Here is a 16,673-nt window from a genome sequence, read left to right as displayed (position 1 = left end):
TTTGTTTTAAAATGGGTGGATGACAGCTTTGTTAAAGTAAGCAGGGATTTGAGCAGAGAGCAATGAGGTGTTGAGTATGCTAAGCACAGAGGGACAAATACACTGAACAAGGAGTAACAAAATTGCTAATGGTGTCTGTCAGGGACCAAGCAGTAAAGCATAAAGGACACAGGTGGTTTTAATTTAAAAAAAAAGGGGTTTTATTGACCCAAAAATATGAAAATATATTTAACAAAGCCAAAACTTAAACAGGCAGACCAATAAAAAGAGGTCAACTCAATAAACTAAACTCAAGATAATAATTAACAAAACCTCAAACAAACATATGACAAACTGACCTCCTGAAATGACACACAGGGGAACTTAAATACTGGTTTAGCTAAACCAAATGGCTGCCAACTAATACAAAACAATTAAACAAACGTGAAACACCCCCCAGGCAATGAAGCATGTGGTGCAATCCAATTAGGCTGTCAGTGGTACTTCAGGTCTCCCAGCCCTTTGCTGCACCTTTTGCCAGACAGGAGAAGCCAACCCCCAGGCAACTCAAACAAAGAAAGATGTATTAATATAACATAAAACAGAACTTTGACCTTGCAAGGTTAATATGTGTGCACGCCATATAAACATTGGAAGGTGTGATGGAAAAATAAATACATTTAATAAAGAAACAATATTGAACAATAAGTAGAATATTTTAAAGTAGTGACTGTAAATTAAACTAAAGCGAATCAACGGGTAGTGAGGTGTGGAGCTTACCATGTGTGGCATGCCATCACAGTGTCAAACAACACCTTAGGATGTCTGCCATGTTGAAACTACAATGTGCAGAAGATGGACTACAAAATGCACATCTTACATTACTGCGGTAATGTAAAATGTGCATTTTGTTCCAACCCTGTTGTTTGATGGCGGCAGCCTGTGAAGATATCTTTCATTATAGAGAAACATTTAGGGTCACATTTACTGACGTCGGCAGAGCACAAAGAATTCTTTATGTTACTGAAGAGGCTCAGAGTCAGCTTGTGACTGAACATATTCACGCACGTGTCACAGTAAGCATAGTAACTGCAATGGCTCGTGATCTAACGGTAAATAATATTTGTGTTTTTCTGCACGTCGTAGTGTCAGCTGTTCACACAGAGTGCAGTTTGTAATGATGCAGCTCTCCTCTGGGTAAATCTGAGCTTCACCTGAGTCCTGATCCTCAGACTTTTGAACAGTGCTCAATGTGTTATTTCTTAAATCAAAAGCGTATCGATCAGGGGCGATTCTAGGATCAGAGCTTTGGGGGTGCTGAGCACCCAGAGAGCTGCCCAGCCAGGCAAGATAGACTTTACTCGTCACGATGAGACGTCTTCCCCGTGTCTGTCAGTCCCTGCATCCTTAAATGTCTCCAGTTGTCCCAAGTTCTCTATGACTGTCTCCTTGGTGCATTTAAACCCCTGTTCCTCCCTGTCCTCATCATCTGTTGTCTTCGTCTCTGTTATCAGTCATCATAATTTTACCATCTCTGTGCAAGTCTGCAAATTTCTTTATTAAATCATAAGATTCTTAAATTCATCAAGTCTCTCTGTGCCTGGGTCCTCGTCACAAAACATGACATCACTGTTTTGTACATTTTAACACAATTTAATCCCCACATTTGTGAAAGAAAAGCAAAACACTTTTTTGAAAAGTCTGTAACAAAACCATCAAATCTGATCAAGGTTATTTAAATGCTGCAAAAGAAGAATGGATTGAAATTAAAAAAAAAAAATACATATCACAACCTTAATTACTGGGGGAAAATGATGAATGATGCTCATAGTGAGTAAAAAGTAAACTGAGTGTATTTTTTCACTTTTAATGTGTATGTATAATATAATACAGATACATAAAAACACTCCCAAAACAGAATAAATTATTACAAATAAATTATTACAAAATATTAAAATAAAAATGGAGGCAGCTTTGCCTGTGGTAGAATGTATACAATGTATGAAAAAATCTTTACTGGAGATACTAATTTTGTGTTGTAAGATTTGAGTTTCATGCTTTCATAGTGGTACTTAGGACAGCTTGACGTTTTTCTCAGGTGGTACACGCTGTAAAAAGTTTGAGAAACACTGATAAGGTAAGTGTATGTGTGCTTTTGGAAAACATTTAAAGCTGCTGTACAGAATCTTTGAAACAAGTTAGCTTAAAACATTTTTAGACTATAAACAGAGCGCTCTGCTTCTCTTTACAGTTCCTCACTCCATCAGGGCTGTTTGGCACTTTCTGATAGTGTGCAAATGTGGTGCACGTACTGCGGCAGTCATACAGACAACTGGACGGTCCAAAAGTTGGCCTACCTATTACTGGCTGAGGTTTCAGTAGAGTTGTGGCTGAACCACATAAAAATATATCATTAATTTTAATCTCCCCAATCCATTATAATATTAGGTTGGAACTCCTACCTAACTATATAAAGAGTAACTGAAGCACCCCCAAAAATGGGCTAAAACCGCCCCTGGAATCGATCCTCCTTCAGCTTCCTCTCATTTATATGATGTGTCTCGCTGTTTTCAGAGAGAAACACTGAACCCGAGCTCACACTGGCTCATTTTGGTTAGCAGGCCTGCAGTGCTCTCCTTCACACTCCGTCCTCCAGTGGACAGTCTTTCCTCCTCCCTCATTAGGTTTTCCTCCATCATCACTGAGTTTTTAAAATGGACTAACGATGAGGTGGAGTTTTTGCTGTAACACAAAAGTCTGGTAGTGAGTCAGCCCCACAGCTATCTGGAGCATGTGCAAACTGATAATAATCTTTAATAGGGCTGTCAAAATTGAGCGCAAACAAAACAACCGCTGTATAATGCCCTCCGCTATCTTAGTTTCATTGGTCACATGACTGCATCACATGACTAAAATCTGTCATCATTTTCGAAAAGGCTCTGGTTTTGCTGTCCACACTGCCATGCAAAAATGGCGTTTTCAAATGTATCTGCTTTGGAGAGGGTTTTTCAAAACACTGCATTTTCCTTGAACAAAAACACCATCTGAGTGTGGACAGAACGCCAAAATGGAGAGAAAAAGATGCGTTTTCAAACAAAAATGTATCAGTGTGGACATGGCCTGAAGTAACCATGAATCCCAAGTACTGCAATCCAGCAAAGGACTTCTAGGATAGTCCAGTGTCTCCTCTGCTAAACAGAGCTATAAAGGAAGAAGCACTGAAGCTCCTTTCCTCAGTGTTTGGAACAGCTCTGATTATGCGTGAGGAACCTGCCTGAGAAACATTGACTTCTGAATGCACCCAGAGACGTGCCGACCCATACCAGAAACTCGATTGTCCTGGATGTATGCATTTTTCCTGTCCTTTTCACAATAAAAGCCCAAAACACATTGTATGACTGCACCTGTGCAGGACGAAAGGAAACAGGTAACAGGAGTATGATGAAACATTTTATGGCAGATCATCTGATTGAAATTTCATCTTTCTTAATATAAATATGCTTCTGTTTTTGTTTAGAAATTCTGATGAGACTAACAAACAATAACATTTTTCCTATCAAATAAATTTTGTTAAATGATTTCTTAAACTAATCTTAATTAGTGAATTCTGAGGAACATGATGTGAATTTGATGTAATATTTATTGTTTGAAGCTTTAATAAAAATCAAAACAGATGAGAGGGAGCACTCTTCAAAAGAAGGAATTGACTGTAACTGTAAGATGTAAGCAGTCCTCTTCCTCTGACATATGGATAGCAGGAAACAGGAACTTAATCCTTTCAAACTACGGTAAGCATCTTTTCACACACGTGCAGAACAAAAAGTGTTTCTGGTGCACACAGTAGGTGGCAGCAGAGAGCAGGGTGTATGTTTATTATCCAGCAGGCCTTGCAGCATATGACTGGAATTCGTCGTATATCTGGAAGGAAGCACCGGTGAGAGGTCCACATGAGGAGACAGGAAGCAGCTGCAGGGAGAGCCACAGTTACTCTGAGAACTCTAATGTACTCGAATACATCCAATGGTTACTCCGGGGGTAGGCAACTCCAAGCCTCGAGCACCAGTGTCATGCAGGTTTAAGATGTGTCCTTGATCCAACACAGCTGATTTAAATGGATAAATTACTTCCTCAACATGTCTTGAAATTCTCCAGAGGCCTGGTAATTAACTAATCATTCAGGTTCATTCAGGATTCAGGTGTGTTGACCCAGCTTGATATCTAAAACCTGCAGGAAACTGGCATTTGAGGCCATGAGTTCCTGCACCCATGGGTTACTCCAAAATCAGAGGTAGCAACTCCAACAAATAGCTCCTCCTCCTCGCTCAGAGGTTTCAGTTTCTCTGGAAGACACAAACATTAATCAGCTGATCAACTCAAACCTGCAATCAGTGAACACCTCATGAGCATCGCATGGTCAGTGAACTCACCCTCCACTTCCAACTGCTCCTGATTGTAGTTTTCAGCTTGCAGCTCCTCGAAGCTCAGCTCCCCCCCCCCCACCTCATCGCTGCAGCAGCTCTTTGGAGTATGTCACCTTCTCCACCATCATTCACCTGCAGCTGGAGGACACAAACCAATCGATAATCAATAACAACTATGATGAATAACCTCTAATAACCTCTTTTTATTACTTAAGTTACTGTCTTGTGTTGTGATGTGTCATCTCGTGTCTTATGTAGGCTGTGTCCCAATTCAGGGTCTGCACGCTTGGAGTACGCATTTCAAGTGCGATTACGTCACCGCTACGCGACGACGGCTGTCCCAGTTCGAAGTGTACTTCAAATGCATACTCCAAATGCGCCGTCGATTTCCCCAAATATCAAGCATGGTCCGGTGCACGCTTCGTGGTCCCATATATCCCACAATTCATAGCATGGCGGTGGGTGTGGATAATTTTGCCGCAAAATACAACAGACGGCAAAAGGGAGCGGCCGAAGAGTGAACTGTCAAAAGTAAGTACTGAATATTATGTCACTTATTTATGTGCGAATGTTTAATAACGAAGAACATTAAAACATTACTGTTGGCCACATGTCTGCAAAGTTATGTGACATTAGCGATGTTTGTACTTTCAGCGTTAACTTGGTTTTAAAGCCTCTACTTCAAAAATATATATAGTTGACCTTAATCTTACAGAGAATGTGATGATTTTATGGATAATTAAAGTCAGTCATATATCCACAAACAAGCTGAAAGTCAGTGATGCTGCTCGGTTTGCGGTCCTGAATATCACGGCACAAGCAGGATCCACTGCACTGTTAATGTTAGCTATGTTATATTGCTGCCTCTGTTCGGTGGTGTCGAGCCAAACGGACTTTAACGTGTGTTTGAACGAGCTGATGGTTCACTCGTTAAGCTGATAGAAAGATGCTTTAATCACAGGAGTCACACATGTGTCCACTGTACCATCTGGGAACTCTTCTTGTTTAGCACTCGTAATAACACAAACACTAAATCCTCCTTCTCTTGTGCTGTTTTGTAGCAGTGTATACACCTGAGACTGTCACCTGTCTGTCTGTCCTGCACTCTCTCTCTGTTTCTTTCTCTCTGATTGTGTAATAAAAGTATGAACATGTGTTTATAAGTTACACTTGTGTTTGAATCCTGCAGCTTATCACACATTTGATTTCCATGTGTGACAACTGCAAGTGTCCAGAGTGACGACAGACTGAGGGACCCACTGCTGCACATCATCTGTGAGGCTTTGCACCCTGATGATCCACCAGGACAAACTCAGCAGTGTGTGAGGAAGAGGAGGAGGAAGAGCCAGCAGCAGCTGACAGCTGGAGAGAATAGACAGACTGTTCCCTGTTTGTGAAGGACTGCTAGAAAAGTTTAACATAACTAATTGTCTGTCCTGAATCAGTCTTATTAGGTAATGTTCAAATAATTTTATCATTCCAGTGTTTTCAGTGTGGGAGAAAGTACTCAGGGCCTTCACGTTACACACTATGAAAGGCAGCAACAAGTTTAATACTCAGAAACCTAAAGTATGTATCAGCAGCAGAATGGAGCTAAAGATAAATGTTTGTTTCAGTTCTATGAAGCTTTGAGTATTTTGGATTAGTAGTACTGCTGTGTTTGTTGCATCATATTACTGTAATTGTTTATATGCTTTATATATTCTGAGGTAAGTTGATCTATAGTGTTACATCATATTCTATAAGGATGTTATGTGTTTGTAGACTTTCTGCCCAGTTTGACCCATTTAGCAGAAGCCAGCCTGTTTAAGGCTCTGATATCTATTCTGTATGACTTAAAGCAGTTATGACATGGTCTGATTTTCTCACCCAATAAAGGAATATTTAATATATCAGTCTACTCTTCATTCTATCAGCAACAGTTTTCATAGCTCCTACATTTTGTTTTTACACATATATGTAAGCATTGAGCCAAATGTAATAATGCCAACAAATTAAACGAACAATATTTGTCTCTTATGTATAATACATCTGTACATACACTGTCAAAAATGCTTGTCTTTGAGTGAAGATTTTAGGTGACAGGAAATATAAATAACTGCAACTTGAATCTTTGACCCAGAGTTCAAGCTCACTGCTGTAATATATATATATATATATATATATATATATATATATATATATATATAATAATCTGACAATACATATAATATTGGCCATATTATATTTACATTACCACAGTGAGATGATTTTAGTCTCATGAACAACATTAGCTAATTGTTATTTAATCTTGAAATGACTGTTCACACAGAAATGAAGCCCAACAATCATGTTTTACAGTCCCGTGGTCTCAGCCTCAGATACTCAACTAATCACAGTGATGTCATGACAAAAATGAACTAACAAAAAAACATTTTTTCTCCTTCATTTCTGTCACACAATGCTGTATGTAACGTTTCTAGGCAACCTGAACAGCGCCATGAAGGCTAGACCGTCCCATTTCACAATCCTCTCACTTCTGCACTTCTCGTACTTATAGTACGCACCGTACGTAGTACGCGTAGTGCGCGTACTTCAAGCGTGCGGTCTCTTAATTGGGACACAGCCGTAGTGCTGACGCGGGACAGTCTTACAATTTCACTGTACTATTGGAAAACTAAACTGAAATAAAATCATTTACAGGTCAGAGCCAGAGCAATGAAGATGAGTCCTGCCAGGCTTCATAACTCCAAACAAAAACACTTTTCATTTTTTAAAACAGTAAAACTGTAACACAGCCACCAACCAATCAAATGTCATGCAGGTCAGAGGTCAAAGTGATAAAAACAATTAATAAAACTATAATTGAAGTGTCAGAAAGATGCATTTTATTTGAGATATTTAAAAGTGAAAATTTTATTATTTTTCTATTTTTAAATAAACATATTTAACATTTTAAACTGTAATCTCAATTAAATCATTAGCAGGCAAAAAACTGTTAAACAGGTTCCTGCTCTTGTCGGCTTTTATTATCACTTAAAGTCAACATCAGTATTTGTAAGTGAAAAAAGGTGAAACTCACCTGAACTCTGACCTGCCAAACCTGCTCATAGAAACGTCAAATTCTGCTCGTTCAAAGTGGATCAAAACATTAGCATCATCACATCTTCATCAGCGCTTTGTACTAAGAAACCTTTCTCCATGTCGGTTTCAGAGTGAGCTGAATTAAAGTAGGAATCCTGCTGCTTCATCCAAAACTATAAAAGCTATCTTAGATCACAGAGCTCAGTTGATCACGTTTAACTGAAATCTGATCTTTTCTGAATAGAGTTTGGCGAAGCAATCAAGTGAGATGGGGGGAAAAAAAACACACTCCACCAAAACTCCGTTCCTTTACCTGAAAATCATCCAAATCACAAATAATCAGTAAAAATCACATAAACCATCTGCCTTTTAACTTCCGGCTGCGCCTCTCATTGGCCCGCTTCAGGTGTTGCTGCAGTGCCCCTGCTGGTTAGAGTGTGAAATGCTGACTGATCGTACTGCACTGATTAATCAGTACTTGATTTAGAAACGATTTTACTGATTAGTGATAAATCCGCGCTCTGCTCCACAGTCCTCATAAAGTGCTTTACAAACGCAAACATCACAACTAATTAGGCTAACACCCAACCATAACCATGTAGCTAGCCAAACAGCGAACAGACACTTCCTGCCACAGAAGGTAAAGTGTACAGTATATCCTGGTTTAACGCCTCACTGCTGCAGCACTACAGTGATCCTCGTACTCTGATGTTTAGTTTCCTCTGAGCTATTGGTTCTGTCACTAGTTAGCTAACATAAACTAATATGAGTCTGTTAGCCAACCACATGCTCCGTACTAACAGAAGATGGCGATAAACATGTTTTTAACTGAGCTCTTGTTTCTTAAACCCAGCGTCACAGACAGAGTGACGTCTGTGTGAGAGTCTGTGACGCTGGGCTTAGTGGGATCACCCTTACTTATCTTTGAATGTGTGATGTTTTTCACGCTCTCCTGTCGGATCCATAAATTCACCTGTTGTTGTTGTTGACGTCAGCGGCGCGTCAGAATCACCTGTGTGGGGGCGGGGCGAGGTGTTTGTCTTCCTGTCAGAGAGCAGGTGAGACACACCTGAGGAGGTACATCGGAGCTGAGCGTCTTTTCCTCCTCGCGCGTAGACTGACCGCAGACGGACATGTCCACGCGCTCCTCTTCCTCCCCCCTCCTCCTCCTCGTTTTCGCGCTCTTGCGGTCCGGGGGGGCGGTGGACCCGCACTGTGAGGACGAGTTCCGGCGCGGGCACGAGGACTTCGTGCTGTACGCGGAGGACGCGGTGAAGCAGGGCGCGGTCATGTTGGCCACCGCGAGCTTCTACTCCGAGCTCGAGTGCAAGCGCGCGTGTTGCGGGCAAGTGCACTGCAACCTGGCGTTGCTGGAGCCGAGCGTCCCCGGAGAGGAGAACCGCACGTGCGTGCTGTTCAACTGCGTGCGTAGGAATCGGTTCGCGTGCAGGTTCGTGACCCAGAGCGGGTACAAGAGCTACGTCAGAGACGCCGTGTACCGGAAGTACCTGGCAGCCCCCCAGAAAGAAGGTGAGTACTTTCAGGCTTACTGACTCTCCGTGATGTCAGTTCTGCTCAGTGAACAGGATCAGAAGGACTCTCGGAGGCTGAGAGAGGTCTGAGCATGTGCAGGGGGGTGAAGATGCAGGCAAGAGGAGGGATGGAGGCGGGTGATTGGCTGTGGGCCCAAGTGTGTCAGCAGGGAGGTCGGTGGGCAGACTCGGAGCCCGACAGGGTCGCCAGGTCAGAACACACACGCCTGTTCGTCGGAGCAGGACCGGGTGTTCTGAGAAACTATCCTACTCTGACAAAACGTCCTACCCGCATTATAATTTGAGGGTGACTTGCGACTAAACCTAACCCTACCCCTAACCATAATTCTAACCATAACCTTAAGAAGTATTCTGGATGGGTGAGAGAAAAAGGAGTTAATTCTGTGTTTGGTGTTGTGCGCATGCACTGTGTCTGCACAGAAACATTGTGTAGGATGTTTTTTCAGGTAGGATGGACTCCCAGAACACCGGCCCACATAGACTGCGAAGGCCGGGTCCTCCGAAGGACGTGGCCTAGGTTTTGGGACACAGCTTCTGTTTAATGTTTTTGAAGAGCAGCTGTCGCGTAGACGGCGTGTTCCTCTGCTGTGTGAGGAGCGGGTTAAAGATGATCTGCAGCTTCGTTCTCTCAGACCGCCGTGATCAGCTGATTAAGTGTTACAGGATGTCACATGTTCCCTCCACGCTGACAGATAACCACGGCACAGACGCCTGTTATCTGTGGCTGAAGCCACCGGCACAACGCTGTGACCAGCTCACCTCCATCGTAACTGTGGGACTAACGCCTCGCCAGTGCTCTGTCTGTCTTGGTCGTTGTGTCCTTGGACACCTACCGCCTACTGGTGTTGGCCGGGCCGGCCCCCACCTCACTTGATTGGCAGCCTCGCTTCTGTCAGTCTGCCCAGGGCAGCTGTGGCTACAACTGTAGCTTGCCTCCACCAGTGTGTGAATGTGAGAGTGAATGAATAGTGGAATTGTAAAGCACTTTGAGGGTCTCGAAAAGCGCTATATATGCAATCCATTATTATTATCATTTCAGGCTGCGCTTCCTCTCTATGCACGTGATCTCTGACCCTGTCTCAGAATCCATCTGACTTCAGCTCCCCCTCACTCTGTCTCCAGGTAAGAAGCATCCGCCCGTCGCCAACGCAGGCCGTGATGTCACCATTCAGCCTGGAGAGACTGTGATGCTCAACGGCACTGAGAGTGTGGCGCTGAGCGGCGCAAAAATTAAAGACTACCGCTGGAGTCTGGAGAGAGGAGACAGCAGTGTAAAGATAGAGGTACAGGTGCTGCAGCACGGGGGTGGGGGCTTCTGTGTTACAGGGAGACTTCACCTGGAGACAGACGGGTAGTTCACTGTATCCACTACTTTGAATATAAAATTCAGCAGAGCAGCTTCCAGCCCACCAAATCTCATTCACAATCTGTCCAGTTTTCACTCTGCCTTGGTTTTTGGAAGTTAAAATAAGGACTTGTGTCTGTGCAGGTGTGTCCAGGTGAATGTAATTGTTCTTCAGCGTCCCTCTGCAGCATTCAGCTGTGACTGAGGCCAGCTCATTTCACTTTTAAATGCTGTTATTTTTGAATGGGCTTCTGCAGGAGACCAATTATCCTGACCAGGTGCAGCTCTCCAACCTGCAGACAGGCTCGTATGTCTTCAAGCTGACGGTCAACGACTCCAACGGCAAATCAGATGATGCCAAGGTCACAGTCCTCGTTCTTAACCCACAACAGACCAGCTGTGAGTGCTCATGGGATATGTATTCCAACAATAAGTCTGTAGCATGTGCAGAGCCCTGTGCCAGAGTCAATAGAGAATTTGGTCAATTTTAGGTTTTGAGGACGTTTAGTTTGTTTCATCTCAGTCTGACTTTATTGGGTCTGAAGTCTTCACTTATCGTCACTTTATCGATCAGCTGATGGCTGAATCACTGTGTTATTGATCAGTTAAACGGTGTGGTAGAAGCAGAGTCAGCTAATTGGTGGAGGGAATGGTGTTTGTTTTCTCGCTCCTCTTAAACTGGTCAGACTGGATTACCTGACTCATGCACGCTCAGAGGACGCCCCCACACTCACAGCAGAAACTTGACGTAATTCTATTTGACATCTTCCTTTCAGCTGATTTCAGGGTCACGTGATTCACTGAGTCTGTATTGATCGCAGCTCTGACCAGAGTCGGGCTTTAAAACCGTAAAATGGGAGTTTGCAAAACAGTAAATGGTGCAAGTGTTGTCACAGTGGCACACCCTGTTTGTTTTCAGCACTGCAGTCAGCTGTATTTCTGTAGGTAAAAGTCTGACAGGAAGTGATGTAACTGACGCTGTCCTCGCCCTCAGCATACTGTCAGGCTCCGGTGAAGGTCGGGCCGTGCCGCGCAAAATTTACTCGCTGGCGTTACAACATCACAAAGGGCGTCTGTGAGATGTTTGTGTTCGGAGGCTGTATAGGAAACGAGAACAACTTCCTGTCTGAACAAGAGTGTCTGTCTGCCTGCAGAGGAGTCACAGGTACACACACGCACACATGTACACATGAACACAGACACACACCTTTATTGTAACACTGTTTCTGTATTTTTGTCCACAGTGTCATCGCAGAGGAGTGTTACTCTGCCCGCTGCAGGTCAGTCCCACAGCGCACCTCTTCATCTCTGCTCCACAGTACAACCAGGATGCTCAGTGTGTGTGCGTGTGTGTGTGTTTTAAGAGGTGTGCAGCTCGCCGTGCGGTCCTGATCAGCTAACCTGTGGCAACGGCTGCTGCCTGGACAGAAGTATGGAGTGTGACAACGTGAAGCAGTGCAGCGACGGATCAGACGAGAGCCAGTGCCACCAATGTAACACACACACACACACACACACACACACACACACACACTGAGTGTTGCTGACCTTCCTCCTCCTCCTCAGTGAATCAGACCTTGAGCCTTCTTCTGGACATTGATGTGAACAAGAAGAAAGGTTTGTTTTAATTTTCTTTGTTAAAGAAATACTCAAAGCTAACAAGCTACATGCTAATTAACCCCTCCCCCCTCAGTTCAGTGCACGGAGCCTCCCCGCACCGGTCCGTGCCGGGCCAAATTCCCCGGCTGGTACTATGACCCCCTGGACCAGAAGTGTCACGAGTTCACCTACGGTGGCTGTGACGGGAACGAAAACAACTTTCCAGACGATCAGACATGCAGAGAGTACTGCAAAGAAGTCGGCGGTAGACACACATTCGCACACACAAACACTTAATCTTCATAACAGAGCGCTGGCTTTCCAGCAGATTAAAGATCAACCCAACCTGAGCGTCACCCACACTGCAACGCTCTGACTTAAAGAAAGTGAGCGTCTCGCTAAGCACGGGAGCGGCTTCTATTGGCCGGCTGAAGGTGGCGTTGCCTTGGCTACCAGCTAACACAAACGTAAAAATTGGGATTTTTTTGTCTGTGGGAAATCAAACGTTAGGACCCTTCACTCATGAGATGAGCTCCACACACAGAAACTGCTCACATACACTGCAGTCACATGACTCTGTGACAATGTCATTCAGACGTCTTCTCGCTAACCTGACGCAGTTTGTGCTGAAGCACAGAAATGTAAGCACTCCGGCAGAACTTCATAAAACTCGCTGACTTCCAGATAAGGAAACGGGAAGAGAGAGCGGCTCACCCGCTTATGAGTTTTGGAACTCACTGCTGCTTTTTCTTCTTTCCCTGCAGAGAACGATGTGTTCGCCAGAGGTTTGTTTGAGCGCTTCGACAAGGAAGTAGACGACGACTCAAGTGAGAGATTTAACCTCAGCTTTCAACTGTTCTACAGTACAAACAGGACATGACCTCACTGTCCTCCTCCACAGGTTCCATCACGCTCGCCGTGATCCTGTCGGTGGCCATCTTGTCTCTGCTGGCCATCCTGGCCTACTGCTTCCTGAGGGCCCGCAAGAGGCGCACACACAGGCCCGTCAACACGGGCCCCACCCACGAAGCACTGTCCAAGGAGGAGACGTCTGTTTATAACAGCACCACCAAGCCCATGTGACGTCAGCCGTGCCGTTACCGTGACGATCGGCTGCCTTGTTTTGATTTAAGTGTCCTTTAAATGTATTTCTCAGCTGTTTTCATGATTGATTATTGGGGACGCTGGAGTTCTGTGGTGATGTCAGTTTCCTGTCCGCGGCGTCTTTACTACTCTTTGTGTTTCAGTATTTATGAATTCAGCGTCTGGGTCTCAGGGTTTATTAGTTTTCATGTAAATACCAAGTTGGTCTCAGGTTTTTAACTTCTGCTCTTATAAAGTTTTAATAAAAGTTTGAAAGTAGTAATAAAGTTTGGACATAACAAAAAGTGATCTTTATTTTGAAAACAAACTTCCTGCTTACTGTGAGGTGCTAAACAGGGGTTCGTTCTTCGTACCTCGCTAAGTAAGTTAGCTGGATTTGATTGTTGATGATTTCGCGTGATCTTGGATCGTTCGGTTCTCCGAAGCTCATCTGGGACTTGCTGTCATAGCAACTGATCCGTAAGCGTAAACCTGCTTGGGAGCAGGCTTACTTTATGTAAACTGGATTAGATCGCGGCCACTCAGGTATGTCCGCTTCATTTATACGAAAGCAACAGCGATATTTTTCCACTGTTTTTCCATAAATAAATATTATCAATGTAACTAAAGATAATGCAGTATTTGATTCTTTTATTGATTTCATACAGATACATACAGGTCATTTCCTAAAAGAAGGGAAATGTACTATTAATCATTCCATTCCATGTATTTGATTATTTCAGATGTAATTCATATTTTAGAGCAGTAATAGTAAATTACTTCGTGTAATTAAGATGAGAGACCACGGCTATAAAAGCGAAGGCGGATTTGGGAAGTCTGTTGCAGCCATGTCCTGTCCGTTTGTACGAGAGCAACCCATTGCGGAAGGTGCAAGATTGATAAGGAGAGTTTTCAGAATTCAGCGTATATTGCGGGATAGACAGGATCCTTTTTATTTATTTATTTATATATATATATATCTCCCAACTTACTGTGCATGCTTCAGTCACCCCTTGCATGGGAACAGGTAAAAGTGATGGAGTGTTATGTAAAACTACACACAAAAAAACCCACGATGTCAATAAATGTCAAAGTACAAAAAGCATTTTAATTAAGGCAACAACCAAATATTTTACATTGTACAAATAGAATTATGAGCTCATTTACCAGTTATGAAGGTGCTGCTGCTACTGCACCCCGGCTGCTGGTCTAAGGAAGAGCTGCCCCCAGGGATGCCCTCAACAATGGGTCTGGTGGCATTCAACCCTAGGGCCAGCTCCTCTGCCGGGGTGTGACGAGGGGGTGCAGGACCACCACCTGTCCTTTTTTGCTCTGCCCTTTTCTTGGTTGCTGTTATAAACAAACAAACAGATTATTTCAGGGTCTCTTTCCAAGAGACTAAAAGCAATATAAGTGATAAATATTACCATGCTGTAGAATATTGTTATATTTCACTTTTACTTGTTCACATGTTCTAGTGGGTCCTGTTGTGGCTCTAATGTGAAAGAGGATATAATATAATATAATATGATATAATATAATATGATATAATGTAATATAATATAATAAATTACTTACGAGTTTAATTTGTCAGCAACTTTCTGCCAGCCCTCTCTCCTTGCTTTTGCAGCCTTTGCAGTGTTCCCTTGCGTTTTAATTAAACTCTGAAACTCCTGAAATCCCTCAATCAAGAATTCTTGCTCTTGATTGAGCAAGAATCAACCGTTTGATTCGCCGACCAATCAAAGGGTTGCCGATCAATGCGATGATGCGTAGCCCCTGTTAAGCCACCCAGTGATCTCACATTACTTCATCCAGCTGTACTAATCGTCAACAACAGGTGTGTTCGGAGAACCGGAATAGCGAGCTCAAAGTTGCCACGATGATCTTGGATGTGTCATTTGATCTTGGATGTAGTAAGCGGTACGAAGAACGGACCCCTGGGCCCTATTTCAGAAAGCCGGTTTAGTGCAAACTCTGAGTAAGTATACCCTGAGTTAACGAAAACTCTGGGTTTTCGGTTTCACAAAGCGAGTTTAGATTAATTCTGAGTGAGTTACTATGACGACACACTCCGTGAAGCTAACCTGCCCCCTAGCAGGTTTACTTCAACTAACCCTGACCTTCTCCGCCTCTTTGTCGGAAACCTGACTGTAGGAAGTGTCAGACATGGCGTGCTCCTTCCTTGAAGAGCCAGTAGATGTTGAAGCCCAAATTCTCCGCAGAGCTCTCCGCCGGGAGAGAGTGATTAGAGCGCGTTTGGACATTTTATCATTTCCTGATGATTTTCTGTGTGAACGTTACAGTTTTTCAGCACAATCTATAATTTATTTGAATAACATCCTCAGGCCTAATATTGCTCATGTGACACATCGCGGACATCCTCTCAGTTCTGTACATATTATTTGTATTGCACTTCGGTTTTTTGCAAACGGGAGCTTTCTGTATAATATTGGTGACGCTGAGCACGTTTCCAAGGCTACCGTCTGTCGGGCAGTCAGGAATGTTACAGTTGCACTGAAACGTCTCCTGTACTCGTTTGTGGTGTTCCCCGGTCATAGACCCACAAGATTTATCAAAGAGGGATTCCACAAAATTGCAGGTATCAGGATGACCAAAACTTAATTCATGATGTGGTGATACTTGAACTACTACTTAAATTTTACATTTATTCTCACGGTTCCCAGGCGTGATTGGCTGTATAGATGGCACTCACATTCCAATCATTGCTCCTTCAGTAAATGAAGGAGACTATGTGAACAGGAAGTCTTTCCACAGCATTAATGTACAGGTACATGGTTCCCTGTAGCATTTCAAACTAACAAATTATGTCATTATAGTAATGGATGCTAATTTGTGTTCTCTGCACTGTGAAGATCATATGTGATGCTGCCAACATTATCACAAATGTGGAAGCCAACTGCTCAGCCTCTGTGAGTGGTGGTGGTGGAGGACCCCCACCTGTTTTTTGGGCCTCCGCTTTTTTTCTGTTGGCTATAACGGGTCACATTTGAGCATACAGGGTAAGCAAATATGTACTTGTAATGTGCTCAGATAATTTCAATTAGTGCTTACAGAGGGGAAATTAATGTAGCCTCTAACTGCAATTGATTTACATCGGACAAACAGACCAAGCACTATGGCTCATAATACAATTACACCTTACCTGGTTGGACTATATTTTTATATTTCATTTTTACTTGCTGCCAGGAACGTTTGGGTTGCACCTGCGCTCACATCACATCACAAAATAAAATGTATAAAATAAAAAATAAAATAAAATGTAATAAAATAACGTGTTAAATGGGTGGAAATCCCTAGATCAATGTTTAAATTAACACTCACGCATTGACTCTGTCGGCTTTGTTTTGCCATGCATGCTCCCTTTCTTTTGCAGCTGAGGCTGTGTTACTTTTTTTCCGCGGAATTTGCATGTTATCGGCATATGCTGCCATCAGAATTTCGGCCTCAAGCGCTGTAAAATACATTGACCGCGCCTTCTTTCCCTCCGTCTCCATGGTGACTCGCTTAATCTGTGCTCCACTAATCAGGACTTTATGTATCCTCGTGCGCGCGTTTAACTTGGGGTTAAAGCAACTCCGCGTTGACTGAACTAATTGTTATCAGCCT

General features: G+C 43.3%; 1 protein-coding gene and 1 long non-coding RNA gene across 2 annotated transcripts; one reads left to right on the top strand and one right to left on the bottom strand.

Annotated features, from left to right (window-relative positions):
• Positions 1-244: 244 nt before the first annotated feature.
• Positions 245-9,021, bottom strand: LOC146558535 (uncharacterized). Its single transcript, XR_014888569.1, has 3 exons — positions 8,437-9,021; positions 4,407-4,538; positions 245-4,319 (listed from the first exon to the last, which is right to left on the bottom strand). It is a non-coding gene; the product is annotated as an uncharacterized LOC146558535 (long non-coding RNA).
• LOC146558534 (kunitz-type protease inhibitor 1-like) lies at positions 8,434-13,666 on the top strand. The gene is made up of 10 exons (XM_085246932.1): positions 8,434-8,993; positions 10,139-10,299; positions 10,619-10,760; positions 11,356-11,526; positions 11,606-11,641; positions 11,726-11,854; positions 11,928-11,978; positions 12,055-12,225; positions 12,725-12,787; positions 12,862-13,666. The coding sequence occupies exons 1-10, from the start codon at positions 8,597-8,599 to the stop codon at positions 13,041-13,043; spliced, it is 1,503 nt and encodes a 500-aa protein (XP_085103058.1). The 5' UTR covers positions 8,434-8,596; the 3' UTR covers positions 13,044-13,666.
• The last annotated feature ends 3,007 nt before the right edge of the window (positions 13,667-16,673 follow it).

The sequence above is a fragment of the Mchenga conophoros genome, linkage group LG15, assembly GCF_057382185.1.
Source record: "Mchenga conophoros isolate Kocher_MC1m ecotype Shallow Benthic linkage group LG15, M_conophoros_male_GT1.1, whole genome shotgun sequence".
Taxonomy (NCBI): Eukaryota; Metazoa; Chordata; class Actinopteri; order Cichliformes; family Cichlidae; genus Mchenga; species Mchenga conophoros.
This window is presented reverse-complemented; position numbering and strand designations above follow the sequence as displayed.

Excerpts from the sequence above, each read along its gene's own strand:
- LOC146558534 (XM_085246932.1), top strand. The coding sequence starts at position 8,597 with ATGTCCACGCGCTCCTCTTCCTCCCCCCTCCTCCTCCTCGTTTTCGCG. Across the intron at positions 11,979-12,054 it reads TGATGTGAACAAGAAGAAAG|TTCAGTGCACGGAGCCTCCC; the intron begins GTTTGTTTTAAT and ends CTCCCCCCTCAG. Across the intron at positions 12,788-12,861 it reads GGAAGTAGACGACGACTCAA|GTTCCATCACGCTCGCCGTG; the intron begins GTGAGAGATTTA and ends CCTCCTCCACAG.